General features: G+C 46.0%; 1 protein-coding gene across 5 annotated transcripts in view; it reads left to right on the top strand.

Moving 5' to 3' along the window:
* PTPRA (protein tyrosine phosphatase receptor type A) overlaps positions 1–17,677 on the top strand; it is a 206,152-nt gene that overhangs the window by 155,590 nt on the left and 32,885 nt on the right. For all 5 annotated transcript variants that reach the window (XM_074992242.1, XM_074992240.1, XM_074992238.1 and 2 more), the window contains 2 exons: positions 8,212–8,285; positions 11,350–11,486. In XM_074992242.1, the coding sequence (XP_074848343.1) occupies positions 8,212–8,285; positions 11,350–11,486 (211 nt within the window). The remainder of the gene's footprint in view (positions 1–8,211; positions 8,286–11,349; positions 11,487–17,677) is intronic.

Below are 17,677 nucleotides of genomic sequence, written 5' to 3'. Positions count from 1 at the left end.
AGAGCTGTTTAAGAGGGTGGCCTTCACGCAAGGCATCCAGACAGCAAAGGTGTAAGAGAAACACCATAAGCTCCTCAAAACTCTGAGACCTCCGGCCTCCTCCAAAATAGCAATACCGCTTGATGACGCAATCTTGGAGTCCGCCACTATGATATGGCAGACCCCTGCGACTATTCCGCCTGTCCACAAGAGAGCGGATTTAAAAAAAAAAAAAAAAAAATACTTCGTGCCGGCGAAGGGCATGAAGTTCCTGTTCAGCCACCCACAACCAGATTCCTTGGTGGTGGAATCGTCGCAACAAAGATCAAAGACATCTCAATTCAAGACGGGGAACAGACAACTATGCCAAGAAGCTAGAGCTGTTCGGCAGAAAGGTCTACTCCTCCTCCACTCTACTGTTGCGAATGGCAAATTACACAGCGCATCTAGCGAACCATAAATTCAACAACTACACTAGGTTAACCTCCCTCATGGACTCGCTTCCAGAGGGCAAGAAACCGGTGCTCAAGGCCATCGTGCAAGAAGGCTACGCGGCCTCGAGGACGGGAGTTCAGATGGCCCTGGATGTTGCGGACACAGCAGCACGCTCCACAGCTACGGCAGTGGTGATGTGAAGGGAGTCCTGGCTCCAGACTTCGGGTATACCGAGGGATCTGCAGGCAAAGATAGTCGATCTTCCCTTTGACTCGCAGAAGCTGTTTGCTGAATCAACTGACTCAGTCCTTCATTCCAGTAAAGATTCAAGAGCCACACTGAGGACCCTGGGGATTTACACCCCTCCATACAGAGAGAAAAAGTACTACCCTCAACAAAGACGGTACCAGTACCAGCAACAGCGTCCCCAGTACCACAGGGGTTACGAGCAAGGGCGACATCAACAGCACCAGCAGTACAGAACTCCCAGGCGACGTTCCCAACAGAGCCGTGCGTCCTCGGGGCAGGGCCAAAGGCCACAAGTTTGATACACAGATCCAGGGCTGCGCCATCACTACCATCGCAAAAGGTCATCCGAAGCGGTTATTCCACCGTCGCCTCCGACCATTCTACGACCAGTGGCAAAGGATCACCACAGACAAATGGGTGCTGGAGATCATAGCCACGGGGTACGCAATCCCCTTCCAGTCACTCCCACCGCCACGACCTCCACCCAGGCCCCACCTCCAGGAGGCCCCCCACGTAGCGACGCTCAAGCAGGACGTAGACCATCTCATGATCATAGGGGCAGTGGAAAGAGTGCCAGAGCAACTGCAAGGGAGAGGGTCCTACTCGAGGTACTTCCTCACGGAGAAAAAGACAGGAGGCTGGAGGCCCATCTTAGATCTTCGAGGCCTCAACTGGTACCTGCGCAAGCAACGCTTTCGGATTATCACAATCGCCTCAATCCTTACGGCACTAGACGATGGAGATTGGTTCGCAGCCCTCGACTTACAAGACGCGTATTTTCACATAACTATCCATCCGGCTCACCGTCGATTCCTCCAGTTCATGGTAGGCAAAGAACATTTTCAATACAAGGTCCTACCATTTGGCCTCTCCTCGGCCCCCAGAGTCTTCACCAAGACCTTGGCAGTGGTGTCAGCCTACCTGCACACAGGGGGTATTTATATTCCAGTATCTGGACGACTGCCTACCCAAAGGGGCCTCGAAGGAGGAGGTACTACGCATGATACGGGTCACAGCAGGCACATTCTCTTCGCTCGGCCTGGTTATCAATCTGGCAAAATCAAAGATAGACCCCACACAGGACATAGAGTTCATAGGGGCACGCATAAATTCTATTACAGCGAGAGTGTATCTACCAGAGACTCGCTTTCGGGCCATCGGCTCCCTCGTGCAAGTCATCACCTTCAGCCCTACGGTGCCGGTTCTGACGTGCTTACAGCTTCTGGGCCACATGGCAGCAACGACATTCGTAGTACAGAACGCCAGGTTACACATGCGCAGCATGCAGCACTGGCTGGCGAGCGTATAGAAACCGGCAGCACGCACTGTTCACAGGGTGGTGTCGCCCACAACAGAGGTGCGCAAATCCCTGCAATGGTGGGTAAACCCCAAGAACCTGCTAACAGGAGTACCCTTCCACAAACCACAAATATCGGGTTTTCTTACTACAGATGCCTCCCTCATAGGGTGGGGAGCACACATGGGCAAAGAGGTGACGCAAGGGCTGTGGTCCTCCACGGAGCAATCACTGCACATAAATATACTGGAGCTCAGAGCAGTGTTCAACGCCTGCAGACACTTTAGAGACCATATACAAGGCAAAGTAGTCGGGATCAGTACAGACAATACCTCCACCATGTTTTATATAAATCGGCAAGGAGGAGCTCGGTCCCGTGCCTTATGTGCGGAAGCAGTCCGGTTATGGAACTGGTGCATCGCCAACAATATAACCTTGAAAGCCTCGTACTTACCAGGCGCTCACAATGTGAAGGCAGACCAGCTGAGCAGGGGTTTCGTACTCACGCACGAGTGGCAGATCCGTCCCGATCTGCTACGACCGATTTTTCACGCATGGGGTTTTCCCCAGATAGACCTGTTTGCTACTCAACACAACAAGAAGTGCCCACGATTCTGCTCCAGGGCAGGACTGGGACGGGGGTCCCTGGGGGATGCATTCGCGATTTCCTGGAGGGGCCCCCTGCTTTACGCTTTCCCTCCCAGAGTGCTCATCCACAAAGTCTTGCAGAAAGCCAGGAGGGAAGGAGCCCGAATGATCCTGATAGTCCCATTGTGGAATCGACAGCAATGGTTCCCCCTACTCCTGCGCATGTCGGACCGGCCACCGATGCCCCTTCTGGTGGCACCGGATCTGCTCACGCAAGCCCAGGGGTCCATAGTGCATCCGCACCCCCAAGGCCTGCGACTACAAGCGTGGTTAATCCATGGCTCAGCTCCCTAGAGAGCACATGTACGGAGGAAGTGCAGCAAGTCCTAGAAAGTAGCAGGAGGACTTCCACCAGGAAGACCTACAAGCAGAAATGGACTCGCTTCACGGCATGGTGTTCTACCAAACAGCTAGCCCCCCTTTCGGTGTCTATGCCTGTGATATTAGAGTATTTCCTGGACCTCAAGAGAGGAGGACTCTCACTATCCTCGTTAAAGGTCCACCTTGACGCCTTTTCGGCATTCAGACACAAAGAGGAAGGGCACACGGTGTTCACCCATCCCATGGTTACCAGGTTCCTCAAAGGGTTGGTAAACCTATACCCCCCTCGGAAACCGCTTCCACCTTCGTGGAACTTGGACCTGGTGCTTAATGCGATAACGGGACCACCGTTCAAGCCTTTGGCCACGGTTTCCCTCCGTCTCCTTACGATAAAGACGACCTTCCTTCTTGCAATCACGTCAGCTCGCAGGGTGAGCTAGCTTGCGGCAGTTATGGCAACGCCACCCTGCACTGTTTTTTCCAAGGAGGCGGTAACCATACGGCTGCATTCAGCCTTTGTTCCTAAAGTTTCTTCCGAGTTTCATATTAACGAACCTATCGTTTTACCCTCGTTTTATCCAAAGCCTCATAACTCCAACAAAGAGGCGCGCCTACACCTCCTGGACGTGAGGAGGGCGCTAGCCTTCTATATAGACAGGACCAAGTCCTTCCAGAAAACGGATAGACTCCTAGTCTCTCTCGCTCCCAAATCGAAAGGAGAAGGTCTCTCGTCGCAGAGAATCTCGAAGCACATCGTATCCTGCATAAAAATGTGCTATGAACTCAAAAAGACTCCTTTACTGGCCACGCCCAGGGCTCATTCCACTAGGGCGGTGGCAGCATCAACAGCCTTTTTCAAGGGCGTTGCGCTAAAAGACATTTGCAGAGCGGCGACCTGGTCATCCTATGACACCTTCGCCAAACATTACGCCCTTCACAGGGTATTCCAAGAGGATACCCGTCTCTCGACAGCAGTCCTCTCGGGGACAAGCTGCACATAAACCGATTACCCACCTCCTATCTTGGGTTACTGCTGGGTAGTCACCTAACGTGGAGCACCCACGGGGACACTCGAAGAAGAAAGAGAGGTTACTCACCGTAGTAACGATGGTTCTTCGAGATGTGTCCCCGTGGGTGCTCCACTACCCGCCCATCCTCCCCGCTTCGCATCTCTGTTTAGTGTTTTGCAGGAGCATCCGAGGCGGTTGGTCAAGGAGCTGGCGGGGACCGGATCGCGCATGTGGCCAGGAGCACGCAAGGGAGCGGCGCGCACTGGCGCATGCGCGGTCCGGCAGACACTGCTTGGAAGATCCGATCTGCGGCGCCGGGCGAGCCACACACCTAATGTGGAACACCCACGGGGACACATCTCGAAGAACCACCGTTACTACAGTGAGTAACCTTTCTTTCTCCTGGCCCACGGGGACGATTATGCCCGAGGGATGAAAAATCCCTGACGGGGGTTCAATATGTAGTGTGCTAGTAATTAGCATGTGAGGATTTCACTCTGAGGTTCTCACACTTCATTGCATCATTACCCACTTCTGACGCCAAAAATTACGATGAGCCCAGAAGAGGGGACCAACGTCTGTGCCCCACTGCTCCAGACAGTGTGGGAGGAGGAAAGCTGAACTGCAAGTGCTTCGGGACCAGGCAGTGGACCTATGATCTGAGCCCCCGCACCAGGGCTTCAGCACTGACCTCAGGCAGTGAGACTCAGGTTTCAGCCCTGGACCCCAGCAAGTCAAAGCCAGCTCTGTAGACCCCCCCATTAACCCTCACTCTGGGGTTCCAGGTGAATATGAGAACCACTGCTCTAGATCAATGTAAAGAAAATCCTCATCATAAAGGTAAGAAGTGCTGTGCTGCTACAAAGATGGATTCTTTGAGATTAGAAATCCTGACTTCTTGTGCTGTCAGAAATCTGACACTTTTTGGAAAGGTCATAGTTCTACAGATCAAATTCAGTTTTGGGTAATTATACTCACTAAAATCCTGCTGCATTTAGACCTGGGAGTGACGTTTTTTTTGCTTCAACCTTGATTCAAAACTTGTTGAGGTCAAGCCAGTGGAAATCTTTCTATTGATTTTTTAATGAGTCTTGCGTCAGGCTTTGGAACAGTGGCCCCATTCTGCACTAGCAGTGGATGCTTTTAGACATATGTGAAATGGGCTTTCCAATCTGGAAAAGGCTTTGGAATCTTAAAGTTGAAGGACATATTTTTAGCAAAGGTTTGGATGTGTGACATTTCATCTGCAAATTAAGGAACTGTTTTGGTGAAACTACTGTAAGATGGGTGGTGTAGAGGTTTAAAGACCATACTTATAGCAGTTGTGGTTTGCTGTAGACTGGGGGAGTGTAAAAGTGGCGTCCAGCGAGAGTCTGTCCTGGGTCCAGTACTATTTAACATTTTCATTAATGACTTGGGTAATGAAGTGAAGAGTATACTTATAAAAATGTGTAGCCGATACCAAGCACTTAGGAGGGCAAGATTAAAAACAGTGCCAACTTGAAAGATTGGGGGCAAATTCAGTAAGGACAAATGCAAAATACAGAACTTGGGTTACAAAAATCAAATATGCAACTACAAACTGGGGATTAATTTAAGTAGTAGTACTGTTGAAAAAGATGAGGGTTGTAATGGAACTCAAATGGAATATGAGTTAAGAATGTGATGCAATTGAAAATAAGGCTGGGGTTGTTCTGGAGGGTGTAAGCAGAAGTGTTATATATGTCTCACAGACAACAATTGTCCCTGTTGCTCAGCATTGCTGAGACCTCAGCTGAAATACCCTGTCCAGCTCTGTGTGCCACACTTCAAGAAAAATGTGGATAAATTGCAGAGAGTCAAGAGGAGAGCAACAAAAATGATCTAAGATTTAGAAAACCTGACCTATGAGGAAAGGTTAAAAAATGGAGCAGGTATAGTTTTGGGAAAAGACTGAGGGGTGGGGGTGGGAGGGATGGGACCCGATAAGTCTTCAGATGTGTTGAGGCCTGCTCTAAAGAGGATTGCGATCAATTTGTTGCCCTTGTCCACTGAAGGTAGGACCAAAAGTTTCACCTACAGCAAGGGAGATATAGGTTAGTTAAGAAACTTTCTAACTGTGAGGATAGTTAAGCACTGGAATAGGCTTTCAGGGAAGCTATGGAGTCTTAATTTCTAGAGATTTTAAAGAACAGGTTGGACAAACTGCTGTCAGGGATAGTGTTGGTTTTTTTGGGCTTGCCTCAGCACACAGGGCTGGACTAGATGACCTCTTGAGGTCCTTCCTTGCCCCATGTTTCTGAGACCTGTTCTATACATGTAGCTTATTAAAACAAAAAAGCAGTCAAGTAGCACTTTAAAGACTAATGAAATAATTTATTTGGTGAGCTTTCATGGGACAGACCCACTTCTTCAGACCATAGCTGTACCAGAACAGACTCAGTATTTAAGGCACAGAGAACCAAAACCAGTAATTGAGGACAAATCAGAACAATAATTACCATGGTGAGCAAATCAGAGAGTAAAGGAGCAGAATGGGAGGGGGGAGTCAAGAGTTAAATTAAGCCAAGGATGCAAACGAGCCCCTTTAGTGACCCAGTAAATTCCCATCCCTGTTCAAACCACGTGTTAATGTGTCACATTTGAATATAAAAGAGTTCAGTAGCCTCTCTTTAAAGAGCACTGTGAAGATTCTTCTTCAGTAACATGTAAACTCTAAGTTATTAACAGAATGTCCCACTCTCGAGGTCCCTTCCAGTCCTCCTCTTCTATGATTGATTAAAATACCGGCTAACAGGTTTGTGGATCAGGAGTGATTTTATGTTTTTGTGCCTATTAACTCTTCGTCTGAGAGTTTGAAGTCTCTAGTTTATTAGTGAGAGCAGATGAGTCACTGGAACTATAATGAAATTTCCTTAGATGCTTTTTTAAAGATGCAATGCATTAGGTTGGACCTATGTGAACTGTAGCCTCCTTAACTGCTCTTGCCTCTGAATGCAAATGTTCAACTAGGAGTGGGTGTTTATTCACCTCCAGTAAACATTTTATTTAATTGCCAGAATGTTTAGTCAATGTAAAACAAAAGTTTCCTTTCATGGTGGAAGAATTCACTTTGTTTCTTGGCATGGGCCCAATGCATCCCCAATGGAAATAAATGAGACTTTTGCCTTTGATGTCAGAATAAGTACAACTTGGGCCCTGGCCACCTGGAACTGCAGACATCTGCTAGCTCTTACAAAGCAATGTCGGTAGCCTCTCTCTCTCTCTTTCTGTACCACTTACAGGCCTTGATTCTGCAAAGTACTTAACCTTGTTACTTGAGCCAGTAAGACTGGAGCATTTTAAAAGTGCCTGGTTAAATATTTTGGTGAATAGGAAAGTATGTATTTTAGTGCTTTGCTGAATCGAGCAACAGAATAAACACTTCGAGGGTGCCTCATTCTTAATGCTTGTCATTCTCACTCACCTCTCCATTAGGCTTCTAGAATCCTTTGGATCTCGGCTGTCTGAAGGTTAGATGTTCGTGTTCAGATTATGTATAACTCCTTTCACCTTAGTACTTAACGAAGGCCATGTGATGTAAATGAGCACGTGAATTCATGAAGGTTTGAGGAAGGGAAATGCTGCAGCATCCCAGTTGTTCTGAGCACTGGGGTTTCTGGCCTCCGAAGGGATCAGTAGGTGCAAATTTGCTGTGCCATTTCCTGCTACATGCCATGAGTGTCTCCTAAACTGTAGTGCATATTCCCAAGACATCTGTTCTGAAGCTTAGTGGTTACTCTGGTATGCCTGAAGAGGACATACTGTGAATGTGGAGATGACTATGTGGAGGGGAACAGAGCCTGCTTCCCTGCGCAGCTGTGCTGTTAGCAACTAGATACATGAAATAGTGGTCTGAGCACCGAATCAGGAGCAAGCAACTCCTGAGCGTTAATTCCAGCTCTCTCTCTGAAACTGTCTGACTTTGGCCTCCTCTCTGCCTCACTTACCTGTGTGTAAAATAAAGGGAATCCTCCTTCCCTATAGTACATGAGGATGATAACTCTTACATCCAACTTCTGTCAGAAGTTACAAGCTGGGACCCAGTAAATTCCTAGAAGGATGTAAAGTACTTGCTACTGGATGAGAGTTATTTATATGAAACATCAAAACTGACTCCAAGATTAAAAGCTATTGGGTAGCAATGGGGAGAAGAATGGCATAGTGAAACATGGGTGTATTTTTTCATCTAAATCAAAGTTGGCTAATATCCTTTCATAGGCAGCTGATGATTTTTCTGAACTCCTCCTTTAGGTTTAAAAAATACAAGCAAGCTGGGAGCCATTCGAACTCATTTCGCTTGTCCAACGGCCGAACAGATGACACAGGTGAGTCTCTGCTTTCCATTCCATGTGACTCCCCATAGAGAGAGTGGGGGGTTTTTGTCTTCCTCTATTTCATATAAAATGGTTAAGAAGTTTGCTTCAGCTGCTAATTGGGGACATTTTCTTTAAGCTCAAGAAGTAGAGATTCAGGCTGTTGCAACTGAAAATCTTCAGTTCAAATCTTGTTGGGCTTGTTATTAAAGCCTCAAGGAGCTCATCTGTTAACACACAGAAGGCTGAAAAATTATTTGCTCAATCTATAGAGACCCACATCGGGAACAAAAATTTGATAATAGAATGCTCTCTAATCTAGTAAATGAAGGCATAACAAGAAATGCTGTCTGGAAGTTGAAGCTAGAGCCAGTCAGACTAGAAATAGGCCGCAGTTGTTTAAAGCCTTTGGCACAACCTATATAGGGTTGTTGTGGATTCTCTGTGACTGACAGTTTTTAAACAAAGGTTGATATTTGTTTCTTGTTTAAAGATCTTGTTCTTGTTCAAACAGCAGATTTTTTTTCATTTTCTAAAATTTTGCATGGAATTTGTCTGACTTTTTAAGCTTGCAAATAAATTGAACATTTTCAAAAATAATTAAATCCCACAACTTTGACACAACTGATTGAAATTAGCAGTAACTCTCCCTCAAATAGAAACAAAACCCCAAAATGATAAAATTTAACTGAACACCACAAAATGTCAAGAAAATCAAAATCCTGTCCAATTTTTTTTAAATGGGCTATTTTGCACTAATGTTTTTAATTTTAAATAATTTCAAGCAGTTGCACACACACACAGGCTTTGGTCCTGCAAAGGCAGATAGTGATGCTTAATTTTACTCACTGTGATTAGTGTAATAGACTTGAAGAGTAATATTAAGTGCTTATAGTTAAGCCTGCAGTCTTCTAGTTCCTACTGCAGTAATAAAAATAATAATTGTGTAAATCATTTCTGGACCAAGGCATGTGGTATCTGGTTATCGCCTTATATAGTAGCTGAGAGTGGGAACACAGGCTATTCTGTGTTAGAAAGGAAACTCACATTTCTCAAACATCAGTTTGAGGAGAAATTTTGTAGTAAGCTGCAATGTGAGGGAAACTGATCTTATCTCCTTTTTCACTTTTTTTGTGATGAATGCAAGGCCTGAAAGAGGAGTGGTGGTAAAGTTCCAGTGAAATCTGGAGCCCCCCCCTACCCAAGATATGGACCCCATGGGACTAGAGGCTGTCTAAAACTAAGACACTGCCTGGAGAAACAACAAGAAGTCCTGTGGCACCTTATAGACTAACAGATATTTTGGAGCTGAAGCTTTTATGGATAAAGACCTACTTCGTTAGATGTATCTGACAAAGCGGGTCTTTACCCATGGAAGCTTATGCTCCAAAATATCTGTTGGTCTATAAGGTGCCACAGGATTTCTTGATGTTCTCAAAGATACAGACTAACACGGCTACCTCTCTGATACGTAACTGGAGAAAGCAGCATTATGGCACCTTGAATATTGGACAGAAAGCTAGGCAACTGAGTGGGGAGGCAATAGAGGGGTTTTTTTTCCTTAAAATATTTTGCTAGGAAATATTTTTTCTATTTTCAATCTAAAGTTTTCTTCAGTCTTTTTAAAAAAAAGAGGCATCTGCAAAAATGAGGAGTCCTGTGGCATCTTAAAGACTAACCAGTTTATTTTGGCATAAGCTTGTGTGGTCAAAGAACCACTTCATTACATGTGTACAGTCTGTTAGTTTATGATAAAGTGGGTCTTTGCCCACAAAAGTTTATGCTCAAATAAATTGGTTAGTCTTTAAGGTGTCACAGGACTCCTTGTTGCTCTGAAACTTAATGTTTTTTAGGTTCTCATTTAAACTGAAAAGTATTTTTTCAAAAAAGCAAAGATGTATTAAGTTTTTTTTCATTTAGTTAAAAAAACTCTTTTCCTTGCGGGGGCGGGGGGAGAGGGGAATCCAATAGAAAATGTATGACCATCTATAATAATCAGATGGTTAAATTCCTCTTCAGTTTTGTTATAATACCTGTTTTAAGTCCTGTAACCAACATTTTGGAGGAAAGACATCTTTGTCAAAGTTTCAGTAGCACCTACTGCTTTTACAGCTGGATAAACCTCTGTGGGACCTGTAAGGTGATCATCCAGCAAAAACAGGGGAGACCAGCTTTGGTATTTCTGAACTTACCAAAAAAAAAAAAAAAAAGGAAAAACCATATTGTGTTCTATTATTTTAAATCTTTGAAGTTTCTTTTTTCCCCATCCAAGGTGGCAAAAAAGGGTTTCCGCCCCATTTTAAAAATACATTTAGAGTTCCTCTTAAGGCACATGATTGTGATTCATGACACCAGGCTTCCCTTTCTGTGCAGTAAACTTGCTTTGTGACTTTTGGCCAAAACTTTCACAGTTGGGTGGCTAAAGCAGTTACCTAAATAAAAGCAGTAATGTGTTGTGCTCCTCTGAATTCTGTTTAGGTCCTTAAACTTTGTCTACATTATGTCAGAATACCCTTTAATACATTATGCCTAAAAATCAGCCTCTACCTATTTTGATGTTTAGGGCCATGTCAGTATAAGAAATGTACACTAGTATAAATTTGTGAATTTAAACTTTTGTATTTACATGAATGTAACCCCCATGTAGCTGCTTTTACTCTGATACAAGGGCATTTTTTGTCTTGGCTAGTGTTGCTTGGAAAACTGTTTCTACATAACTAAAATAAACCACTCTTCTACCAGAAGACAAGGACATAGTATAAGTTTGTCATTTAGTTTTAGAACCTGGATGCCTAAAGTTCACCCTTAATTGTGCTCTGTTGTAGTTCTTTAAAATGGGGACAATAATACCCCACCCTTACGGATGTTGAAAGAGTTAATGCATTAATGTTTGCAAAGCATTCAGACATCCTTGCAGGGCAGATCCTGCTGTAGAGGCAAAGGATAATAATAATCATTCTGTCAGATGAAAAATTGTCCCGAATATTTACCAAGCATAATACAGGAGCTCCCTTTGCCAGGACCATGTCAATGGAGAAATAAATACCCTTGTAGTAATTTGCGTGTGATACTGCAGAGCCTCAGAGCATGCCGCTGCTTGCCAGATCTCCCAGCACCAACAGGAAGTACCCGCCACTGCCTGTGGATAAATTGGAAGAGGAGATTAACCGGCGAATGGCAGATGACAATAAGCTCTTCCGGGAAGAGTTCAATGTAAGTGGTTCGTGAATCCTTCTCTTCTCAATGCAGTTTAGTCATGCCAGGGGTTTGGACTGGGTTGAACGATGAAAAAGGGTGTTTTGTTTACCAGGTAGAAGTACTCTCTCTAGCAGATGGTGCCAAACCAGTCCAGGCTACTGTTCACCTCCTTGAGCTAATTGAGATGCTCTCTCTGTAGCTCTGCAGAGCAAGCAATGTTAGATGTGGTTACAATATAGTAACCAAACTGTCACCTGTTAGGAACTTCACAGTTGTTGCTATACTACATGTCACAGCCACCCAGGACTTCAGTTAGAATTCCTGTCTGCCTTTCTTCCCAGTACAGGCCCTAACTGCTTGAGCTAAAAGGATAGCTGTTGGAGGTAAGACCTATGACCCAGTTCACTGGGGGGCGGGCGTGGTGAAGCACTGGAATGCACTACATAGAGAGGTGGTGGAAACTCCATCCCTAGAGGCTTTTAAATCCAGGCTTAACAAAGTCCTGGCTGGCATGATTTACGTGCAGTTGATCCTGCTTTGGGCAGGGGACTGCACTTGATGACCTCCTAAGGTTTCTTCCAGCCCTAGGATTTTGCGACCTACAGTGAGGCAATCTGATTTTATACAGCAAGGAGCAGTAGTGAACAGACACACCAACCAGCTTTTTACCATAGTAATACACCTTGATACGTTCCATACTAATCACAGAACATGTGAATAGGTTGGTGTATTTATGGCTGGCTAACATGGGTCAAACAGTGGACAGGCTGTTCCATTCTCTGTGTTAGTGCCCTGTTCAGGTGTCTGTGGTCCACACACCCAGCTTCTCTGGATTAGCAGGGCAGTCAGGTTTACCCAGTCTGACCTGCTGTTTGGGCTCCTTCCATATTCCTTCACTCCCTCTTCCCCTGCATCTTCCTGTTTCCTTGGTTACAGTAGGTCCTTGCATTAGTTATTTAAACTCAGGGTGTGACAATAATTGTAGCTTCATTAGGAGCTGCTCCTCCTCTGTAGCATTCATATCAGTGTTCAGTGTTAGCCATGATGGAATGATTACATGAATAAAGAGGTGTAATTGTGCTAATAAGACAAGATAATGAATAGATCTTTGTTTCTAATAACAGGCGGCCATCTTCAGAAGAGCTGGTTTTGGAGCATCACAAGTGGGATTCCCTTTTCTCTGAGCTTGTAGAGAGCTAAAGGAGAGCAAGCAATGGCTAGCAAATAGACAGTGGGACTGGGGGATGAACAGAGCTGGAAACTACTCCCAGCTCTGCCTCTGTGTGACCTTGGGCAAGTCACTTCAGTTCTCTGTGCTTCTATGTATCCATCTGCAAAGCTGAGAAGAACAGCTACCTCTCAGAAGTGTGTGAGGCTTAATTTTCCAACATTTAGAATAGAATATATTTAGAGATTGGTTGCCAGAATCTGGTACTGGGAAATAGGGCGTGGGTCACTCAGTTACCCTGTTCTCTTCATTCCCTTTGAAGCACCTGGCACTGGCCACTGTCAAAAGACAGATACTAGTCTAGTTGGACCATTGATGTGACCCGGTGTGGCCATTCTTATATTCCTAATCTCAAACAGGTGTTTATAGACAAGACCATGTGTGCAGTATGTTTCCATCACTGCGGAACTGGGGTCCCAAATGTAAGCTTAATTTTTCTAGTCTTTATGGCTGTAAAGAGAACCTTAAAAACATGACATGGATGTTAAAACAATGCAGTATTGTCTTCCAGAGCCTACAGCCTGCCAAAAACTGTTTCTCTCTCACTTACAGCTCCTGTCTTAGCAGTTTTAGTATGGTGTTAACACAAACTTAATGGTGACAACTGAAACATCAGGACTGCCATTTTCATCACCATTCCTTTCTGATAGCATATCCAGGAGTTGTGCTTATCTCACTGCACTCAGATGTCCCATTATGCAGCTGGCAAAACCCAGAGGTTCCCCTGACAACAGTGCTAAGGCAGTTAAACTTGGCCAGTACAAAAATCTGAGAGACTGACAGCGTCCGTGTTCCTGGAAGGGGTACTCCCCTTCCAGATCAGTTAGCGGCCATCCCGTCCTATGGCCATATGTCCCAAACAACCCCCAACTCACTACTACGGGGTGGGGAGTGGTTTCCCCACCTGGCCTCAGGTGGGCAAGAAGCAACAGTTCACAGTCCCCTACCTTACCTCAGGCAGGGGCTGGGGGAAGTCAGCTTGAAGTGAGTCCAGGCCCTAGCTCAGAGCAGGGCAGCACACAGTTCACAGCGGCCCAGGCCATAGCGCAGGGTGAAGCAGCAAACAACTACAACAGTTTCAAAGGGGGGACTGCCACCTGGCAAGTGGGTGACAGCAGGGATGAAAGCCCACCTGCTTCACTGCCTCCCAACCCAGGGGCCCTGGTTGCAGCAGCACCGCCTGCTGCGTTGGTCAGTGGGGAATCCACACCATAACATGTTGACCCATGGACCTTTAGCAGTCCTCTCTATCCCCTGGCCAGCTCCGTCCTGCCCCTCCAGGCATACCTGTGCATCCAGTTGGGCTTTCAAGGTTTCAAGGGGTTCCCCACCTGGCAGGGATGCTGGTGGTCCAATCCAAGCCTCTGCGGCTTGCACGTCCCACTGCCTTCACTTTACTCGGGGTGCAGGCTGAGGATGAGGTTGCAGCTGCTCCTCTGGGTCACATGGATCTTCTGGGGCTTCCTGATGTTCCAGGATCTGACAAGGCCTTGGTGGTCTAGTCCAGCCTGCTGCTCTTGGTAGGTCCTCAACCCCCTGAGCTGGGAGCACCAAGCTGACCTCTTGCTCCTCTGGAGGCTTGGCCCTGAATGAGGCCTTAGGCTGTGGTTTTATAGTCCTGGTTCTACCTCCTGACTTCTGGGCAGGTGACTGGGCAGAGCCAGGCTCAATCCAAAAAGGATCCCAGAAGAGGCCCTCCCCTTCCAGGTGAGTGGGAGGCCATCCCACCCCTCTACAGGGACACTGAAACATAATAATGTAAGGGGCAAAGTAAAATAACAAATTATTTATCTTAATAAATAGCTTAGGAGTTGCTGTACAGAATGGATTTTCCATTGTCGTGTTTAATTAAGAAAATCTTCCAGAAATTGCTACACAATTTTCACCCTTGAATTGCAGAATTTAGGTCCAGCTTTTCCCAAGATACACAGGGTCTTGGCTGTAGCATTACAGTACCTTATTGTTAGATAAACCCACCAGAATGCCTTGTGGCCTAGCCAAAAATTTCCCTTCTCCCTGCTTCTGTTGGGCCAGTTGGTTGCTTCACTGAACTGCATTGCACCACAGAAGTAGCTGTATTTTAGTATTTGAGCATTAGTTGTACTACTACTAGTTCACCCTTTTACTTCACGTAGTGCAGAAGTCATCCACAAGTCTCTTCCACTTCGCTGTTCTTGGGACAAAACTTCTAGCTGGCTCCAGGAGTTACCCCAGTTGTCCTTCAATCTCCAGTGGATCTTCTCCATGTTGTCCAAGGTCTTCCTCTTTTGAATTTTCCTTGTGACTTCCATGTGAGAGCTTGACAGACTCTGCTGGCTGATGGTTTTGGGAGAGTATGGCCTAGCCATCCCCACTTTCTCCTCTTGATTTCCATGTAAATTGGTTTTTGTCCTGCTCTGTTCCAAAGCTCCTCATTTGTGACCAGGTCTCTCCATTGGATGTGAAGGATGTACCTCAGACATCTTTAGCTTGTGATTTGAAGACTTTTTAGTACCCTGGTTCTCTCATCCATACAAGAGCACACTCTTTACATTTGTGTTGAAGATCTGCAATTTCATCTTTACAGATACTTGTGAACTCTATATGGGACAGAGTTTTGAACGCAGCTGTTGCTTTCCCTATCCTGGTGTTGATATCCGTGTCTGTTTCTCCATCTGTGTCTGTAATAGTCCCCAAATAAGTAAACTGCTCCACGTTTTCCAGATCATCCCCTCCCAGTGTGATGGTGGTGGTGTTGGACTGGTTGATCCTCATTGTCTTGGTCTTTCCCTTGTTAATTTTCAGTCCAGTCATTGAGGCAGTTCTGTCTAGTGTTGTGATCTTTTGTTTCATGAATTCACATTGGTGCAAAAGGAGGGCAACATCGTCAGCAAAAATCAATGTCCTTCAGCTGTTGAAACGTGTCCACTGAATGCTTCATTGATGGACATCCGTTGTTCTGTTCATAATCCAGTCCATTGTGATCAAGCACAAGAAAGGTGAGAATAAGCACCCTTGTCGCACTCCTGACAGTATACTGACGTATTCTGTCAGGACACCGTTGTGAATAACTTGGCATGTCGAGGGTTCATCCAATGAATAAATCAAGTTAATCATTTTGGATGGGATGCTATGTTGTTGCAGCAGTTTACACAAAGTGTCTATCAACACCATTGAAGGCTTTTTCAGAGTCTATGAAGGTTATGTACAGGGGTGAGTTCCACTCGAGCGACTGTTCCATGATCACTCTGAGATGCTGTTTGGTCAGTACAGGATCTCTCGCTTTGGAAGCTGGTCAGTTCTTCCCTGAGCTGTCTACCAATTTCTGTCTTAATTGTCTCCAATGGAATCCGATTGAACATTTTTCCTGGAATAGTGAGTAAGGTGATGCCCTTCCAGATCTTGCATTCCTTCAGGTTGCCTTTCTTTGAAGGGGGAGGGTTAGGTCAGTAGCCTAAGCATTGGCCTGCTAAACCCAGCCTTGGGAGTTCAATCCTTGAGGAGGCCATTTGGGATTGGGGCAAATAGATGTCAGGGATGGTGCTTGGTCCTGCCAAGAGGGCGGGGAACTGAACTAGATGATCTCCTGCGGTCCCTTCCAGCTCTAGGAGACGTGTATCTCCAATTTATATTTATAATATAATTTGATAAGGTAGCCATGTTTCCAGTCTTGTGGGATCTCCTCAGTGTCTTGAATTTTCCCAAATAGAGGGCAACTGCCCTGGGGCCCAGAGCTCCCAGTCAGTTCTGACTCAGTCCAGTCCGCACTGGTACATTAGCTCCAATTTGCCGTCTTGCCAGAGAGGCCCAGGAGTGCATGGGTTCTGAAGAATGAAACTCCTCTGACCCCTAGGAAGAGGACTATCCAGGTCAGGGCTGGAATGAATCAGCAGGACAACACGGGGAAGCTTGCTCAGTTGTTGTTTTGTGCTCCTTGGAGAGAGGAGGGTACTTTCCAGGGGTGGTTGGAGGCTGTCTTTTTCAATCATCTTTTCTTCAAAGACGACAATCCCAAGTCCCCTGTCCCCAAAACTGGATCATTGTACCAAAGAATGCTCCATCCATCTCAAGTGGTGTGGGTGTTACCCATGGGATATTGGGCTGAGCAACCAGCCCCAAACCCTAATTCAGTCTGCTTTGTCACTGATGACATTGATCTGTCAACCTGAGGTAAGAGGAGAAGAGCTGAGCTGCACTGCCCTGTCTCCCATGTGCTGATGGGATGGTCTGGTTTGTGTTGGAGGAGGATTTGCTGCCATCTTGTGTTTCTGGATAATATGACATTCTATTTCATATTCAGTGCAGAGAGGCCCACGCTCGTGTAAACAGTTATCTGAACCTCTATTCTGTCGCCTCCCCCTCCCTCCAGGTTCTTTATTCATTAACTGTTTTCCACCTTGAGATGTCTGTGTTCGGAAGTGAATTGCCTCTGTGAATTGCACTAGCAGAGACAGGCTGTCCTGTCATGCTGCAGTAGCAATAGCACATCCAGAGATCTCAAAGCACTTCACAAAAGGGACTAAGCATTATTGGAACTATCAAACCCTCATAGTTTTGTGTCTTCTGGCTTTGGGACAATTGCTGCGGAGATGGAGGATTGTGAGCCTCAAGTGTAGGAGGGCTTCTTTTGTCCATTCTGTCTGATGGTCTCCCACTGTACCAAATGAAAGAGCTCAGCAGAGTAAGGTTGCACTAGGCTGTCATGGGCTGCTTCCCCGATCCCTTTGTTGTTGCAGGAGCAAGTTCTGCCCCTTTGCTCTGTGTACCTTCTCCCACCGTTCTCCTGATCTGGCTTCTGTGAAGAGGACAAATGAGCCTTGAGCAGCAAACCATTTCCCTTTGGCAGGGATCTGAGATGTGGGAGCCATGTTTGCCTAGAGGTTTGACAAAGCCCTGGCTGGTTTAATTTAGTTGGGATTGGTCCTGCTTTGAGCAGGAGGCCGGACTTGATGACCATCTGAAGTCTCTTCCAACCCTATTATTCTAGGTTAGAGGGGCC

Source organism: Carettochelys insculpta, chromosome 4 (genome assembly GCF_033958435.1).
Source record: "Carettochelys insculpta isolate YL-2023 chromosome 4, ASM3395843v1, whole genome shotgun sequence".
NCBI classification, from domain to species: domain Eukaryota; kingdom Metazoa; phylum Chordata; order Testudines; family Carettochelyidae; genus Carettochelys; species Carettochelys insculpta.
The sequence above is the reverse complement of the archived record's forward strand: the minus strand, read 5'-3'. Positions and strand labels throughout refer to the sequence as shown.